The sequence below is a fragment of the Polyodon spathula genome, chromosome 9 (assembly GCF_017654505.1).
Source record: "Polyodon spathula isolate WHYD16114869_AA chromosome 9, ASM1765450v1, whole genome shotgun sequence".
NCBI lineage: Eukaryota > Metazoa > Chordata > Actinopteri > Acipenseriformes > Polyodontidae > Polyodon > Polyodon spathula.
In genome coordinates, this window is record NC_054542.1 from 34,818,401 (window position 1) to 34,837,282 (window position 18,882).

General features: G+C 36.0%; 1 protein-coding gene across 3 annotated transcripts; it reads right to left on the minus strand.

Moving 5' to 3' along the window:
• Positions 1–7,490: 7,490 nt before the first annotated feature.
• Positions 7,491–18,577, minus strand: LOC121320712. 3 transcript variants are annotated; one of them, XR_005950871.1, is made up of 8 exons: positions 17,913–18,577; positions 15,494–15,564; positions 14,611–14,839; positions 12,223–14,420; positions 11,459–11,674; positions 10,731–10,860; positions 10,093–10,309; positions 7,491–8,744 (listed from the first exon to the last, which is right to left on the minus strand). XR_005950871.1 is itself a non-coding variant. In XM_041259286.1 (7 exons), the coding sequence occupies exons 1-6, from the start codon at positions 18,241–18,243 to the stop codon at positions 10,765–10,767; spliced, it is 3,141 nt and encodes a 1,046-aa protein (XP_041115220.1). In that variant the 5' UTR covers positions 18,244–18,577; the 3' UTR covers positions 7,493–10,309; positions 10,731–10,764. The 3 variants fall into 3 exon arrangements, 2 of the variants coding, with proteins under 2 accessions (XP_041115220.1, XP_041115221.1); XM_041259286.1 differs by having other exon boundaries at positions 7,493–10,309; XM_041259287.1 differs by lacking the exons at positions 7,491–8,744; positions 10,093–10,309 and having other exon boundaries at positions 10,730–10,860.
• Between the last annotated feature and the right edge of the window lie 305 nt (positions 18,578–18,882).

The following is an 18,882-nucleotide window of genomic DNA, read 5'->3' on the forward strand; positions in this document are numbered from 1 at the left end:
TCAGCTGTGAGATGAGCCAATGTCAAGGTTAGGACTTAGGGGAATGATTAATTAATTTATCTAGGGTAGCAAAAAGAGATCTAGGATTGTTTTTATTTGTTTCACTTAAATTAAGAGTAATATGATGATGTAGCCAATGCCAGGATTTTCCTATATTTAACCAGGTGGCCCTTCCATGCAATGTAATGAACATGTAGTTTAGATTCTCGCCATCTCCGTTCTAGTTTACGACCTTCATATTTCATCTTACGAGTTGTATCATTAAACCACGGTGAGCTTTTTTTAAAAGACACTCTCCGGGTATGCCAGCAAAAGAAATACAGTACCACTTTACATTAAGTGTCTCTAGTTACTGTGTATTTACATAGTAGTTACACAGTAAATACATGTGTATTTACACATAATTACAATGTTATTATGCATAGTTACAACATACTTAATGTATAAATATTTGCGCACAATATATGTAAGTACACAATCAGAAAAGGATTAAGGTCAGGATTAGAGTTAGTGATAGGAGGGTTAGGGTTAGCGTGAGGTTTGGGGTTAGGGTTAGGGTTAGGGTGTGTAAATACACATTAAGGACACTTAGGGGGCGATGTAAGTATAAGCGCCGATGAAAATAATTGCGGATGCAAAATTCTAATTGCATTGAGGACCGGGCAGTTATTTTGCACTGCGCCCTATGTAAGCTTAAGAGCAATGCAAATTACTTAACATGCACAAATAATGATCCACAAATTATGACAATGACAGTCTCAATGAGCTCATCAGTCTATTTAGCGGCAGAGTTAGGAGTACAGAGACAGTAGGCGCTATATTACATTTGTGGAGCAAAAAAATACAAACCAAAAAAAATGTCAGATAAAGGGGCAGCAAAGACCTCTTGGTGCTCGGAAAAGAAAATACGTTTTCTGAGAAGGAGCTGAGAGTCCTTATGGTTGAGGTCACTCAGCATGAAACAGAGTTGCTTAGAAAAGCCTCAGCCCACATCATTTTTGTGATCCTTAGGAAATTATATGTTTTTGCCTGCCTTTTTTAGCATGACATTTAAATTGCAGGCAGGAAGTGGAGTCAGAATTAAGTGTTGTGGAATACAGAACCTACTAACATACCTTTTCTTATTACTAGGGCATACTTGCTTTAGACGGTAAAGGTACCTGGAGAAAGAAAAAGACAGGGTACCTTCTGCAAAAGAATATTAATGGATATTAACGAGAAATCTGAAATCAATTTAACAGTTACAAGGGAAACCACATTTAGAATCAAGCTTGGGTGTCCCAGCGGTGTCATTCTTCCTTTATTATCAGGCTGTTTGGGGTTGAATATCCAAATCATAACAAGTTTACAACATTTATAGCAATGCAGTTCATTCTGATATTATATTATGTATATATCACACTGTGAATTAATCAGTGCACATCTTGTATATTGTCTGTCACTGTATAATTGCAATGCCCTTTTTGGGTACTGCTTCAATTGAATTATTTACACATGTGTATGTGTAGGTCTGAAGAAACAGCAGAAAGTGAAACGGATGATAAACAGACTTTGCTGCTGTTTGGATTATGAATGTTCTGCTGCTGCTCAAGCTTTTTATGTGTCGTATCTCTTTTCATGGATTCTCTATCACATTCACTATATTATGCTTTCTGAGTATAAAGAACCTATGGGATGGATTTTCAAAAGCCAGTGTTATTGTATCAAACTCATGGTATTGTAACAAGAGCTTTAGTAGCAAGTGATTTTCAAACTAAATGTGTTAGTTATATCCATTAATGCTTTGAAGTTGAATAGATGAGGTCGGTAATGAATGCATTTCTTGCTAAAATGATTACCGGTTGCAGGTCATGTACATCACTTCCTGGCTCAACGACTAAATAAGAGGAAATCGTTAATCAAAATGCATGTTAACGAGATCAATAAAAATGAATGAAAGCATAATTCGCTCTCCCATCATAAGACGGCTCTGTCTGTTTCAAGGTGAGTTATATACTCTTTCTTTAATTCCTCTTACGCTTTTACACCATTACAACAAATTCAAAACGCCTCTGCCCGTGTCATATTCAACCTCCCCCATTCCTTTCATACTTCCCCTGTCCTCCTTCAACTACACTGGCTCCCTGTCTACTATCGCTGCCTGTTCAAATTTCTTACCCTATGTGTATAAATCTCTCCATGGTCTTGACCCACCTTATCGGGCTGCACTGATCACCTACTATATTCCCTCACGTCCCTTACGCTCCCAATCACTGTTGTTCCTCTCTGTCCCGCCCTCCCGTCTCCATTCTTTTTCCCTTCTTGCTCCCCTTCATTGGAATATATTCGTTCTTATCATAAAACAGTCACCCACACTGCGTAGTTTCTGCTCCTCCCTCAAAACGCATCTCTTCTCTCTAGCCCATCCTACTGCTACTTCCAGCCCCTGACCTCCTGTTATGACCCTGCTTTCCAGCCCCTGACCTAGCCTTTGACCGTCTGCTTTCATTTAAGCAACTAATGTCTCCTCACCCTAGCCCAATACACTTACATTCTTTTTCATCCATTTTCCTTGATTATACCGTTTTGTTTAAACTTGTAAAGCACCTATAAAAATACAGCTAAATAAATAAATAAATAAATAAAGCCTTCTTTTTCCAAATGCAAATTAACTCCTGATAAATTATGACAGTTAACACGGATTTAAATTCCCACGCAAACTTAAGAAATAGTCACAAGAAGCGTTGCTTGTTAAGATGTTAGCATTATTTCGTAAATCAACATAATTTCGGAAATCACATTAAAACGATTAATAACAAAATAGGCATAAGGACCGCTTGACAATGCCAAAATCAATACTACATACTGATTGGTTGATTAACACTGAAGTTATCATTTACAACTTGAAAATCCTACGTGTCCTGGTAAACAGTTTCACCCAGTATAGTATTCACTGAGGCAAAGACACATTTAACAATACAAACCTGATAATGATAAAATGATTAGCAATAATGTTTTTGGAAATTGTTATGGCTCAACAAACAGGCTATTGGTAGAAATGTATAAGCTACAAAGCTACTAGGTCAACACTTTTTTTTCTTGTTTTGCCTCCAGGAACTCTAAATTATAACTGGAACAAACTGAATTATGTTTAATTTCTAGCACTGAGAAATATCAAGTAAGCATACCAAAAGTTACATTACCTTTTTATGGACCGTAATATTTAAAACCAAGTACAGGTATTGTAGTAGCTCAATCAATCAATTCCTATTAAAGTACTGCAATTTTGTTTGTATATTTTCATCTAAAGATATTGTTTTTAGTTCAAGTAAAAACTTGTATAGTGATTCTTCTAATACTGTGTGATTTAAGAATATATATATATATATATATATATATATATATATATATATATATATATATATATATATATATATATTATATATATAAATTCTTTTTAATTAATATACATGTCATGATCCCAAAAACAAACTATAACTGATTGTTGTGCCAAAGTGCATAATGGATCTTAAGTTGAAATAAGGACTTTGTGTAACAAAGGAAAGAACATCAGCAGATTCACATCCAACAATGGGAACCATAAGCTCTAATATCAAAAGCTTTTGCATGTCTATAGAAAAGCTTTCATGGAGTAAGTATGGCTGTTAGAAAGCTACACCCACACTCCTTTCCTACCCAACACTTCAATGTAATCTCTAGGAGACTCAATATTGATTCTAGAATAAAAGTAACAACTCCACAGTATAATGAAAAGTCATGCTTGAATAGTGATATCCGTTTATATGGCTATGGCCTGCTTACAACCTTTCTTGGCCGCTAAAAAACTCACTCTGGCAATGTTGCATGCAAACAGTAAAGCTGGTTCATCCTATTTCCTGCTACAGTAAATAACAGTAAAAAGCTGAAGAAGATGGCAGGCTGCTGGCTGTACCTCTGTGCTGTTCTCTCCATAGCTGCCCTCACAGTGTCGGCAGGACCTCCTGCTGGGGCTCCTGCAGGTGAATATCCTGAAGCCAAGGGGTGCGCAGGTCAACTACTTCTCCAATGATGAATATGCCTACAAAATAGTCAAGTTTGAAACAATAAATACAGTTTGCACTAAAAGTTTATTTCTAAGATACAAAACATTTATAACTAAAGCACTTTAAAACTGGATTAAATCACAATAAACACACCATTTTCTAGCACTTCAAAAAACACCCATATTGCCTGAACATTAATATCTGCTAGATATGATGATGTACCACTCATTATCCTCTCATAAACATAAAGCAACAAGTAACAAGTCACATCTGGTAGTTTTATTTCAATGTGAAAAATACAATGTTTCATATTTTTTTTAACTTTCAGGTTGTTGCTGGACAAGAATATACTATGGATGTGGTTCTTGGAAGAACTCAGTGTAAGAAAGAAGAGACTAACAAGGATTCATGTCCCCTCGTGATGGCTGGAGAATCTAAGGTAGGTGTTCACCATGTCTTTTGTCCAGCTACTAATTCTTGCAGTCTTCATCAGCTGTTAGAAACGTATAAATATACTCTACATTTTACCATTCAACACTTAATATAATAGTCTCGGGGTGATAAATATTGAGTCCAGAAATAAAAATAAAATTGATGCATGTATTTGAAATAATTTCTTAATGTGTAATGCCAGCTGTTCATTCAGCCTTCTGGTAACAAATGCTGAAAGACCATCTAAGTCAGGGGTGGCCAACCCTGGTCCCGGAGAGCCACAAACCTGCAGATTTTCTGGGTATCTTTAAATCAACAATTGCTAAAGACATAGACAAATGTTTAAATGTTGACTAATTAAGAAAATAATTGTTTCAATGAAGTAACTAACCCTGCAGCTCTCCAAGACCAGGTTTGCCACCCTGATCTAAGTGAATAAACAAACATACTAATTTTCTGTTTGCACCAGTGCAAAGTTTACATCGAAATGTTTTCAAATTTGTTAGAAACAACCCTGAATGCTAATATAATTTATTCTGCCTAACACGTTTAACAACACATTTACTGTTGAGGGTGCCTACGCAACTTGATTTTTCCTTTTTATATGTACTTATGCCTGTTTTTTGCTCCACCCAGATGTCCCATTGCCAATGTATAGTTCTTACTGTTTCCTGGAGAGCGGAAAGAGATCGGCTTCGAAGTCACGGCACTCCAACCAATCACTGCAACTTCAGCATCCACATCGCTAATTTCTCTATATTCCCCAGACACAATTTTCTTGAAGGTAAATGTGTTCTTGTGCGCAAAAATAAATAGCATCTAAACACACAAGGTTACTTTTATCAGAGCCAATAATTCAACGCAAACCACAAGTCACTCTACCTTGTCATTTCCCTCACAACATTGTGACAGAATAAAGCTGGGGTTTTTTTGTAGTATTTGTCTTTGCTTCTGGCTTCTTTTGTATTCTGTGTACTCTTTCTTTATAAATACTGGAATATTAGGTGGCATGCAGTAAATGTTTTGCATGCCTGCAGTATACTGAAAAGTGTAATGTATTGTAGTAGAAATGGATCTGCACCCCCAGATGTAAGGCTTTGTAAAGATTAAAAAAAAATAATAAATACATCTCCAGTTTCACAAATAATTTGCATGTATATTTGTTTTCCAGACTTTATTGTGAGTTTGGCATTGCTGACATAATTCTATAGGGCAGGCAAACGTTCTTGTTCATCTTGTTCCTGCATGTAGGATTCAGGCCTTTTATGCTGGAATTCAGAACAGGTTTTCTCTGTGCTGTTTTACAGTAGGCATCTTTTGTTTTCACAATGTCTGAACTGTCTGTTTGCCTTGCGATTCTGAATTTTCCACTTGGCTCTTTTTGCGTTGGTTTTGATAAATGTTCATCTTTTTTGATAAGGGCAAATTTTCTTTCAAGAGATAGCACATTGTGTGGGCGTTTAGCATTTATTTGCTGTTCAAAAACTGCACGATTCAAAATGATGCCAGCAGGACTTTTAAGTATATACACAATGTATTGCTTTTGGTTTCATTTTTTTTTTTTTTTTTTTTTTTATACTAGTTTTAAAATTAGAAAAGAAATTTCCCAGTGCCAGATTGCACAGACAGAAGAGACATAAAATCATGTCAGATTCCAGAATAGTTTGCGGATTGTGGAGGGTATTAAACCCTTACTTTCAATAGAGATTTGGTCCCCAAAAATGTTGCAGAATTATACCGAATCCCAGTATGTAGAGGGGCTGGATTAGACAGGTTTTACTGTATATTGAGTAAAGACCCAGCCACAATAATTACAGCCTTTTCCATCAATTAAGGTTGGTTAAGGGTACCTGAAAAAAATAATGTGCCATGATTGCCATCTTATGACAAGTGAGTGTCTGTTGTGGGGTTTATTTTATTTTTAATTTTTTTTATTGATAAAATACTTTAACAATAGTAAAATTAAGTTGTATTTTAACAATCTTATTGTGGTAGTTAGCATTCTTCAGGTGCAACACTATCGCTTCTAGTGATAATTCCAACTATATTCCACAGCGTTCTAATATTCTCAACATTTCTGCAAGGTTGAAGGTGCTCTCCTAGGAAATGTCATTCTTCTGCTGTGGCCTGAACCCAACTGTCACTCGAATGGCGTATTAGCTTTCCATTACTCAAAACATCGCACTGCATCTTCCTAGAAAAGATGTGTTTCAAATGTGTTGAGAAGAATGGCCCTAATTGCAAGGTTATTCTAAGTATACTGTAAGCAAAACAAATAATGCATATTTGCCAGGCTGGTGCAAACTCTAATTGTTCCATAAAACTTCAGTGACCAATTTCCCCTTAAATGTTTCTGGAGTTTAAGGGTGCTACAGAAAACAGCTTTGCACACTCAATAACTTAGATAAGGGAAATTTATTGTTAAAGTTAATATGTAAGGTGTCTTATACAATTAGCCATTGAAGTTTAAATGCCTTCTAATTCCATTGTGACAACACAACCTCAATTAAAGTTCTGAGTCAGTCAGCAAAGAAATACCGTTTTTATGTGCTCCATTGTGAGTTATAACAGTTTACATCAGATTTTGTCAGCTGGGAAAATTTGCAGGCTGCATCTTAATCTTTAAAAATAGAATGCAATGGGAACTGCTATACATTTGTACATTGTTTCTCTCTGATACTGTATGTATTAAATGTGATAACATATTTCAACATATTTAATGGCATGTTGCTGTGTTTGGGTTTTTGATTATGCCTATATAAAGTCAACAGCCTGCTGCTCCAGTCCCTAGCCCCACTCTCCGGTGTGAAGGGCTTAAGAAGCAGGCAGGCTGCTGGCAGCATCTCTGCGCTGCTCTCTCCACAGCTGCCCTGTGTTAGCAGGGCATTTGAAGATGCCAACCCTAATAGTCAAGGGGTCAGCCATCTTTGTAGTGGAATCCTTCAATCACTTCTCCAAAGATAAATATTCCTTCAAGATAGTCGCTTGATCAAGTGAAAAGGAAGATAACGTGTGCTGCTTGTTTCACTATTTTAATTTCTAGTAGTACATTATACACTTTAAATGTAACAGGGAAACACTTTTATTTCCAACATTGCTGGCGATATTATAAGCAATTGCAAATTAATTCAACATGGCACCCATCCAATGCTGCTGCTATTTTAGTCTACTATAATGACAGTACTCCTGATACAGTAAAAAAAAATCTAATAACAGGAGATCCATTTCTAAGAAAGTTACAGACATTTGTGTTTATGCCTACATTTTGTGTTGTTTTTTTGAGGCACGTTGAGAACACAAGGTTCCTTCTTGTAAACGAGGGTGTACAATCCCAGACGGCAGCTAACCTTAAGAAAGCCTGTCAAAGGTCACTGCCATCTTGGAATGCAGCAAGAAAAATGTCATACCAGTGGCAGACACTATACTTTACACTGCAATTCAGTGTTAAGTCACAGAATAACAATTATTGCCTATACTAAAAGCTGGACCTTACAGGAAACTTAATAAGATGATCAGAAAGTATTCCATAGATGAAGATACATTTATAAATAGGGGTCTGGCTCCAATAGTGTTGAACACAAGTTATATAACTTGTAAACAGAATGTCTGTTTCAGATTCTTGGTGGAGCACAGTGCATTATGGATGTTGCACTTGGAAGAACCCAGTGCAAGAAAAAAGAAAGAAGGAATCATGCCCCTTGACATCATCTCCTGAACATGCCAAGGTAAATGCTTTTTATGTAGCTTTCTAAACATGCTGCTTCTGGACGGTGACTGCTGGCAATTTGTTTTGAATGGAAATGGTCTCTTATTTCAAACATAAATTACAGTACCACAAAACTTTAAAGATAACACAAAGTTTGATTCAGCAGGGCTGCTTTGAAGGGCTCATTCTCAGATATATTTAGTAACTATGTCAGTGTCTTGGCCCTGCTTGAAATACCATTTTTAAAATGGCTGGGAAATGTCATGCATCATGATGGTTAAGAGAGATCAACCAGTGGATTCATTTCATTCCAATCATTTCAAAATAATGAGCCATTTACTTTATTTGCTAAATAACATGACAAGTATGCAATCGACATTTTAGAATTTTAAAGTAAAGTTTTTTTAAATATCAGTACACTACAAAAGGTAATATTAGCAGCCAACAAAGTATTACTGTGAATACAAAAGTGTATTACATCGATTTTGTAGTCTGCCTGCTGTTACAGAATGTTCTAGGTATTCAAGTTTTCCTCTTCCTGACATTCAGATGTTCCAGTGCCATTTTGTAGTCTCGACTGTACCCTGCAAAGATGATAAGATTCTGATAAGGAGTCACCACCCACAACCGATGAAGACAATGAGAGCAACTGATTTCCTAACCTAGTTTGTGTCTAATTTCCTGGTGAATCAGGTTTGTTTTTCCATAATAAAAATAAGATTCATATCCCACACTTACTCCCATTATCTTTTCAATTCAAGAAACGTTGTAAGAAAAAAAAAACAGCAACATTTTGAAAGGGGTAAAACAATTTAATAAATAAGCACAATGGTGTAAGTATTTTTTTTTTTTTTAGACAAATCCAACTGCAATTAAAATTTCATTTAATAACAATTTTTTTTTTTTCTGTAACAGGAGCCACTATATTATACTCGTGTCTTCGGTTTCATTGGGTTTGATTAAAGCGTACAGGTGAACTGGGGACAGCCAATGGACAATTTTTAAAAATATAATATTTTGCTAAAACTAAAAAGATCAAACTGTATTATATTTAACTTGTAACAGAATGCAACTTTTGACTCATGTAAAACAAACCAACAGAATATTTTAAAATTGGAAATGCATTTATACAGTGCGGGTACAATATATATATATATATACACATACACACACACACACTTCAAAATGTAACTCTCCATAAATGTTACGAACATTTTAATATTGACAAGATATTAAATATAAGGCCTATGGCCACATTCTTAAAAAAAAACAAAAAAAACACTGTAGTTCTCCTGTCACAATAATTACATTTATTCAAAATCACATTTTAAAAGGAGTGCTAATAAATGTTTAAAAAACAAACAAAAAAAACTATGGTTTTGCTTTCAATAGCGTAATTAACAATATTACTGTGCTGAAAATATTTTGTCTCTTCACTTTCTGAATATGCTAATTAAATCTCATAAAATTATTTACATTTATTCAGAATATGCTAATTAAATCTCATAACAGTAGCAACTACTTTTTCTGCAGCGGGGTCTTTGAAATATCTATATATTCCAAACTAAAAGTATAAAATACAAGCAAAGAACCAAAACATATTCAACAGAAGTAAAAGGGTGATCAGTGATAGCATTGTGATGCTGATAAGAGCCTCGTCCACACTTAAACAGTCTCTCTTTTAAATAGACACTAGGCAGACATGACAGAACACTGCAGTCAAAAAAAACTTGCAGCAATATTACAATTCTGACCATTATACAAAAAGACACAAACTAGAGTTGTAAGAACATCAGTCCCTTCAAGTATACCCAGCATTCTTCAATTTCAGCATCTATAAAATTTATGTATTTTATGTTTAAAATCATTAAGAGCAATTTAACATTTATTAATAAACAGATTCATTACAATGTTATAAATAATTTGGTTTACATTTCTGCAAATGTTTACTTCGAGAGAGCCCGTCTTCCCAGGGTTGATGTTTGAAGTTTTGGCTTATTTAGTTCAGGTAATTACACAAACACTGGGATTTCCACAACACTGGTGTATAGCAATATAGTTGTTTACAAGTCATAGTCTTCTTAAACAAAACATCTCAACTTTAGAAATGCGATGTTCTGTGCTGACCAGACGTTTAAATGCTTTTCTCCTAAAAACAGAAAGAGAAAGTCATTCAAGATTTAGTTTTTCTTTTCTGCAATGTTGTTATTCTTTTTCCAGGCAGTATAAGCTATTCAAAAACAGAAGTATGCTTCTATTCAATGTCACTATGTCAATCCAATATTAGCTCCATAAATATTATGTTTATTTAAAAACAGGCTAATCTTACCAAGATAAAACACAGAAACGCACTGGGCCAAATATGTACGCAACTTTTTTTTTTTTTTTCCAAGCAAATGTAAAATCTATCCTACTCTAACCACAAACCTGCCAAGGATTCAAGTCCAATACAGGTCGCATATCTTCGAAAACTAGTTTACACCATGCACTGAAAAAAATGTAAAGAATGTCTTGCAGAAGGAAGGAATTTTGTTCTGAAACATGTTGGTGTCAGATCATTTCATACATACCTCCTAGCCCTTGAGTCAGCCCTCTTTCTCTCTGCTATTTCATACAAAGTTTGCATCTGTAGAGCATCTGATTGTGAGTACGAACATGGTTCTGCACATTTTTCTGCCTGAAGAAAGTTTTTTTACACAACTAAAAAAATAAATAAATAAAAAAGCAGATACTGTTAAATTTCCTAAACATTCAAACTTTAAAAGATTAAATCTGTTTAACTATTTAAACAAACCTACAGCTACAATATTAGGTGTCTAATATGAATAATGAATATTAAATAACCTTTCACTAAGCTACCATAAACATAATTCTGTTTTAATTATTTTTAGTTTTACATATGATCAAAAAATATGCATATGAATAAGGAAACAGTACATCTTCCAAAAATACATGCATTATTAGTGCTCATATACAATCTAAGATCACTTTCTTGTGTAGACAACATTTACAGAAACAATCCTTATTTTTATTCAGAAGAAAGGTGTCTTTACACAATGGAATGAGTTGTGTGTCTAGCTGAAGAGTGTGCTGGATGGTATAAAAATAACATTCATGGATAGTAGTACCAATTTAAAGAACTACTTTCCGATTTTGGATTATCGGATTTGTTTGTTTTTATGGCTTAGATTATTCCTTCTATACAACCAAATGTTTCTACATCTTCGACTTCATAGTGTGAAGCGACTGTAATCCCTCGACAGCGGACCTACTGAATCAAAAAAACGAACACACTTACCGGACAAGGCCAGTGTTTTCCTTCTATGTGTCTTATTTTGTGCATGATAAGAGAGTCACAGTTTTTGAAAGAATCTCTGCATTCAGAGCAGGTATGTGAAGACACCGCTATGCTGCTACAGCTGCTGTTTGTTGAAACTCGAGCTTTTAGCCGTTTTACACGAGTTCTTTTAATCACTTCAGCAAACCTGGGCAGTTTGGTCTTCATGTCTACGACCTAAATAAATAAATAAATAAATTTACTACTAAATGTCAAGTGCTCTTGAATCCCCAATGGTAAGATAAAGGATTAAAGGATAAAGGATTTTTTTTTAATTGAGTTTTGTTTAGCTTGAAGGCCCTGCCTATCAGTGTGGCACACTGTTGTACAGTTCACAAAAACTTTAAATATGACAACCTTATCAATAAGAGACCCAAAGGCCAAACATGGCTTACAACTTACCTGCCCCACACAGCTTGACTTTTATTAAAAATAAAAGTTACTATTGTCAGACAAAAATGTCTACATATAGTAATAACTAACTACATCTACAATGTCAGATGTTTTTAGTCTGTTCAGCCTACTCCTCAAATCTAAAATTGAACACCTCATTAAATCTGCTTATTCATGGCAGTCGCTGAGTGTTCAACCTGCATTATCTTGTTATTACTACAGGAGGTTTAACAAGTCTAATTGAGTACAAGTGCACCAAGCTAAATGCAAAGACCACTACTACAGAATGGAATAGCCCTTTTACTTAATTTAGCCTATGTGTTGATGCATACCTTTGGTAGTCCATCCGTGCAGTCAAATGTAGATCCAAGGTCAGCCAGTAATTGTACATTAGCCATCTTTCTTGAAGCAGTACGGCTAATGTCACACTTTCCACCTCTACCTTCAGCAGACCAACAGGACTCACTTCTCTTAACTAAAGGCCTGTTACCTTTGACCTTCAGCAGCTTCCTCCCAAGTACCAGCACTGCCTCCGCATTTTTAATCGCCCCACGAGTTCTACCCAGAATTTCTGAAGTCTGAGGCCCACTGCCCCTTATCTTTTTGGAACTTAGTTTCGAGACAGAGGTTGCTGTTAGACAGAGTTCATGTTTTTTACTGTCCCTCTTTACACTGCTGCTGCCAGCCACCTCTTTTGTGCTTTCCAGCCTGTGCAAGTTAAACAAAAACCCAGCATCCAAAAGTTTTTGACTGGGTTTTGTCTTTCGTTTACCCAGCCCTGAAGAAAGCTGAACTTTACAAGTGCTTGATCTAAATCTTTGGTTCCTGGCATCTGCATTCCCAGATTTGGTTTGCTTCACAGCTTTTCCCACTTCTTTTTTGGAGAAAAAAGGACTCTCTGATGGAGCGCTTCCTTTCTGAAGAGGGTGACTATCCAACTTCCGTCTCGCCCCTACCAGGGCAGCTTTCTTCCCAACACACACATACTTATTATTACTCTTTTCTGTCTGCCTGATGCTCCTCAATAACCTAATGTTTTTATTTGTGCTTCCCCTGGAAAGATCCGCCACAGAACACTCCTCGGCGATTGGACTGTTTACCTGAGCAGATAAAAATAATGGCTTGTTTGTATGTACAAGACCTAAGCGTCTACCTCTGACGTGGTTACCCGTAAAGACACTCTGCTTAGCCTGCATTTCTTTTTTAATGTGCTTGCTAATCTGAACTTTTCCAGGTCGAACGCTTGGAAGCTGTCTACTTTCTAGTTTCCTGCCTCTATTGCATCCTACTGTAGTTTTCTCCGTTGCATTGGGAATGACTTGCAGGGCTTTATGTTCAGCAGCTACCCTCAATTTAACCGACGCAACTTTGCTTCTTGTCCAACCATAGCCTCGCCTTCTTAACGTAACCTTATGCCTGTGCACGGGGCTTATTTCAGATTCTGTCTTTTCATCTTTAATTATTCCCAGGTTAATCTTCCCCTCAGGAAGGCTTTGTTTGTCATCACGGTGTGCTCCTGAGTTAAGGTTACCCATGCTCCTTTTCCTTCTAGTGGTCAGGGAATAGCTGCAGGCTTTAAGCTTCCTGAGACGCTTCTTTTGCCTCCACCCTGTCAACTCCTCCCCACAGACAATCAAGGATTTGCGCTGCAGACCCAACACATGCAGCAGCTTGTATTTTTCTGCTGTATTGGGAGACTGCACCTCATCTTCCACAGGCTCTGTCTTAACTGGAGATTTGAATGTTTCTGCACAGATTTCCAACCTTTCCTGGGTGCGCTCATCTGGAAGAGAAAAACGTAACTGCTTCTTGTAGTTTGCTTGGATAGGAGCGGTTGTGATGCCCTGTAAAGAAATCTCCTTTTTGTCCTGCTTTGGAGAAACCATGGCCCAGTTTGGATTGTGATGGCTAGGAGATATTTTTGTACAAGAAAGGTTCTTGGGAGAAGACTTTCTTTTTTTAGATGAAGACTTGAAATCCAACAACTTCAGCCGTTTCATAGGAGTGCTGAAGGTTTGCTTATCCAGTAATCCTGCCTTCTGCAGTGCTGAGTAATGCCTGGGCAACTTGCCTGTACTCAGTTCTTCCGATGCTCCCAATGTGCACTTAAAGCTATTCTCCAAAACGTGTGCTTTGCTCTTTGCAGAATCCTTAACGTTTGATTCCATAAAGCGGCATCTGGAATTCTCAATATAATCCGGACTATTTGGAGTTTCATTATTGTATTTCTCGTCTTTTCCGAAAGAAGGTGGACTGTCTTGCTGGCTCTTAACTATAGACTTAATGCCAGAGATTTCCACAGAGGTAGGAGTTGGAGTGTAGATGAAGTGTTTGCCCCCCAAGCGCTGTATCCCTGGATAGTCCTTATTGTCCATTTGCTCTTTCTGAATGCCTTTGCACAATTCAACCACCGACCACATCCTGAAGTGCCTGGCCATAGCACAGATCTCTGTAAGGTTCTCCAGCTTCAAAGACAGAGTGGAGGTATATGAAAACTCCAGCAAAGGCAGAAAACTGTCTGGGCTGAAACCTAGAATAAAGACAGATACATTTAATAGAATGCTCACTGTTGAGAAGAACTGTACATGGTGGCACAATTAACACTATGGATGCAGAACAAGCCATTCCATTTTTTCTTTTAGTAGGAGAAACATTTTCTTGAATAGCATTACATATTTTCAATATCTATACAAATCAATTTTTATTTTTTTGCTGCTCACCAGTTAGATCAACTGCAGACTTATGATTGGATGTGGAATCCATTTCTGTAAACATTTCCTTGAAGTATTCACTGACAGCTGCAAGCACGGCCTTATGTGCAGAGTATGTGGCTCCATCCACAATCAGGGTTATGTCGCAGAATAGACCTTCATCACGCTGACTGTTCAACTTTTTAAGAATGTCAGTCCCGTGGGAAACTAATGTTTTGGTAATAGTTTCTTCATACACCTGTAAATGCAAAAAACATTATTGTTTTTCAAAGCAGGTTCAAGGTTTGCTCTGGTTTCCACCCCCCCCCCCCAGACTAAACCTTCACACAGGGTGACATTAAAACACATTTTTAAACTTAAATACATTTAAAAATACTGAAACCAGAAACACTAAGCTTAATATTTGTGTGTGTGTGCGTGTGTGTAAATACAGTAAGCTTTACAGTTCAGTGACAGTCTAGATCATAAACTGTTTTATTTTTTAGTTGTTCTTAAACATTGAAAAAACCTGTAATTCGTGAGCTAATGCTCTGTGAATACTGTATCTACAGCATTTAACTGTTTTAGACAAAATGATGTAGTCGGTTTATTCCTTCAAATTAACTACATCCCATTACATTTAATCTAGCCAATATCTAGTCAAGGTAAAAAAGGGTTTTTTTCCCTAATCAAGTAGACTAAATTTGAACCCATTTAATGTGTCTGCACACAATCAACTTTGATTTAAAAAAAAAACAACAAAAAAAACAGGAGGGTTATGAAACTGTTAAACTTAGCAAATTGTCTTAAATATCTAAAGGGACTGGCTGTTCTCTTTTATACATTCTAAATCTCAGCACTTTTCAAAACCGAGATAGACTGAGTACCTTATCGCAAAAAGTATTGCACTTACATGCATCCCCACCCTCCTTCCTGTGCATTCCTTACATCCTAGGACATAATCCCGAATGTGAAAAAACATTCCTGGGAAAGAAATTGCGATATTGAAAATTTGTTTTCATTGGCATACACATCTGTGCAATATACAGTCATAGATCCATTCAAAAACTTTTAAACAGTATAAATTGAATGTTAAATATTTCTACAATACTTAAAACATGTAATATGACATTTTGAAAATGAAAGAAACCCCTCTAAACCAAGGAATTCAACAGGACAGTTAATGCAGCCTACAGGCTCATTTGGTTAGGAGAGTTTTGTGCACCATCTGCCACACTATGAAAACATGAAATATAAAGTCATCAAATACAAGGCAAGACTTCCTGCTGCAGCATTTGAGACTACCTAGCGCCACAAACGTAGAGGTTTGCAATTAGTCTGGTATAGACGACTTATCTATGTAACTAATGAAAGTAGGCCTAAGTACCAATTTCATGAAAAATATCTGCTAAACAGATACGTTTCCCTTTGATCTGAATTCAAATTTTACCTTTAAAAGGTGCAATAACTAAGGCTTTTAAATTATTGCCATATCGCTCATTTTTTTATTATTTCTCACTAGTCTATTATCATATTTAAAAGATAAAACTTAAGACAAGTAAAGAAACATTTCTGCATGCGTCTAGTTTTTTAGATATTTTACCATAGAATTCTGTGTTTTGAAGTTGTGGATGATCTACTTAAAATCATTATCACAGAATTTATGTTTACAATATTCTCCCAAGTCCATAATATTTTGGAGATGGGCACATGTATGTCTGTATGTCACAAGGATGGAAATAACACTCCTATTGCATAGCAGATTCACCCATTCCAGGTTTTAATACAAGCTGGATTAGCCACAGTATGTCTTACAAGCACAGGTGTGTCTTCTGAAACTCATAGTAAAATCAGGAATGGAGCAAACTGCTATGCAATAAGAATCTTATTTCCATCATGTGTTACAGCTTTCTAATTTTGAATTTACGTCTGAGTTTTCCCTTTGTTGAAGCCTGTTTATCCTGCCACAACACTGCAAGTTCTTGGTTTGCTCTACCCAAAACTTCCCATGTTAAAGGTAGGACCCTTTCTGATGATCCCACATGCTAATACTGTATTTTACTGGAGCACTGCCACAGAAACACTTGCTCTGGAGTGAAATAAAACTCTGAAAGACAAAGATCAAACCTTTAACAGAACTTTCTTTCAGAGTGAGTCATTTCTTGGGGGACACTAAACAAATAATGAATTTGTATTTCTACTGGAGAATCAAATCGCAATGAGACAATCAAACAATGATGACACAGATAAAGAGATGGTGAATGGTGAATAAAACCCCAAACCCCTGGTAAGGAATGAGGATTTCTAAAAAAATAAATAAATAAATAAAATTAAAAATTAAAAAACATTTAAATGTCAAAATGTACCTGTATGTGGCTTTCAGCTTTCTAATATTAAACAAAACTGTGACCTACATGGCCGCCAACAACACTGGATCAAATCCAGCAGCATCAGTCTTGAAATAGCTACTTTATATTAAAAAAAAAAAATTTAAAAAGCACTGCCATGAAACCCAAACAGAATGATGAAGTCTACCTAAATTTTGTGCATGACTACATCCAACAGGTGTCCAATGATAACACATTCACCCATACAGTAATGGAAATAGTGAAAATCATAGAAGTACCTATTGTAGAAAATCAGTATGAATCTAATTTCTTATTATACCCCTGTGGACAGAGTAGATGTGTTTGTACAAATACATGATTTTAGACCAGATTCAACGATTGTACCAACAAATGTGCAACGCTGCCACTAGCAGAGGTAACATGTGGCAGAAATAATCTCATGATTTTTTCACAAATATGACATAAGCAGGCATAATGGAATACAGACTGGTTTCCAAAGCTGCTGCCCTCATTTTTGTAACACGGGGCTTTTCTGTTGTGATAACACTACTCTATGCATGCATGTCTTTACTAGGACTACTACTCTTTATACATCCAGGTAAAAACCCAATGATTACAAATATGTGTTTTTTTTTTTTTTTTTTTTTTTAAGGATGACATGGACATGTGTAAACTTGTTATGATACACTTAACTACACATCAGCGCTGAGGATGTACACTGCAAGTCAAAAAACACACCTTAAAATGACAAAATAATTAGCATGAAACGTTGTGAAGTGTTATTTACTACATTCTGTAACATCCATGGACCTAATTCCCAAGTTGAAAAGGAAAAGCAGTTTCTAGTATTTCAATTGCAGAAGCATTTTTACTGAAGTCTAAAGCTACATCACCAGGACATTCAAGAAATAATTCATTTGTATTTCAACTGGAGTATCCAAAAAAAAAAAAGCATTATAAAAAATAAAAATAAAACAGCCCCACCTTCCCACCAGTAGTTTTCCGCCACAAATCTGTAGGTGTCCTCCAAGGCGAGGTGCAGCGCTCCATTTCTCTTCTGATGAAAAGTAGCAATAGCACCGAGTCTCCTATCTGCATCCAGCACCTCTCTGTAATTGATGTAGCCTTTCTCCAACTTTTTGCGATACAGTACTCCGTCTATAACCTCATAGAAAGGGGAGGAGAGCGCCTTTTCCCCCACGGAATCGATAGAAACATCTCCTCCAGCTTCCTGCTTGCAGTCCAACAAATGTTTCTTACTAAAAGAAGTCGCCTCTTTAGTACAGTGTTTGTTGTATACGCAGTCGCCGGCCATTTTCACCGGCTTCCTTATTTACTGCCGCCCTCCTTTTAGATCTAAAACACTTTCTTGTTGCTATTATATTAATTATCTTGAAAACAACACTGTTCTAGCTAGCGGATACACTAAAACGGGTTTTAATATATATATTTTCTTCTTCAACCCAACAGCACCAGTTCGCATCTCATCCCCAGCACTAGTAGTATAGTTACATACACAAACTTTGACCAATAAAACTAAAGCACCCACTTCGGGTACAACATTAATTATGTACCCATGATAGTAAATTAAATTATGTCTCAGCCTTAAATGTTAAAATGAAATAAATAGTGCTAATAAAGACACTGTCCAGCGTACAGCGTTTACAAAATGCTATAATATATATATATATATATATATAAATATATATATATATATATATAATATTAAATTTATGAAAATTTTATACGTCGACAGTCAGTAAAAAATTTGAAAAAAAGAACATTATTTATTACTTGTAATCCACAATGTTACTGCTTTGGCAATGACGTAAAGAAAAATCTTTACGTAATGCACTAGTAAGTTTTTAGCTCAATTTAATTTATTATTTATAAATTTTTTTAAAAAAAAAAATTTTTTGAAAACTTTTCCTACCTGACTGATGGCAAAATTATT

Coding starts and splice junctions, on each gene's coding strand:
- LOC121320712 (XM_041259286.1), bottom strand. CDS start 18,243: ATGGCCGGCGACTGCGTATACAACAAACACTGTACTAAAGAGGCGACT. Junction 14,840..15,493: donor GAAGGAGGGTGGGGATGCAT/GTAAGTGCAATA, acceptor TTGCATTTACAG/GTGTATGAAGAAACTATTAC. Junction 11,675..12,222: donor GCACGGATGGACTACCAAAG/GTATGCATCAAC, acceptor TTATTTATTTAG/GTCGTAGACATGAAGACCAA.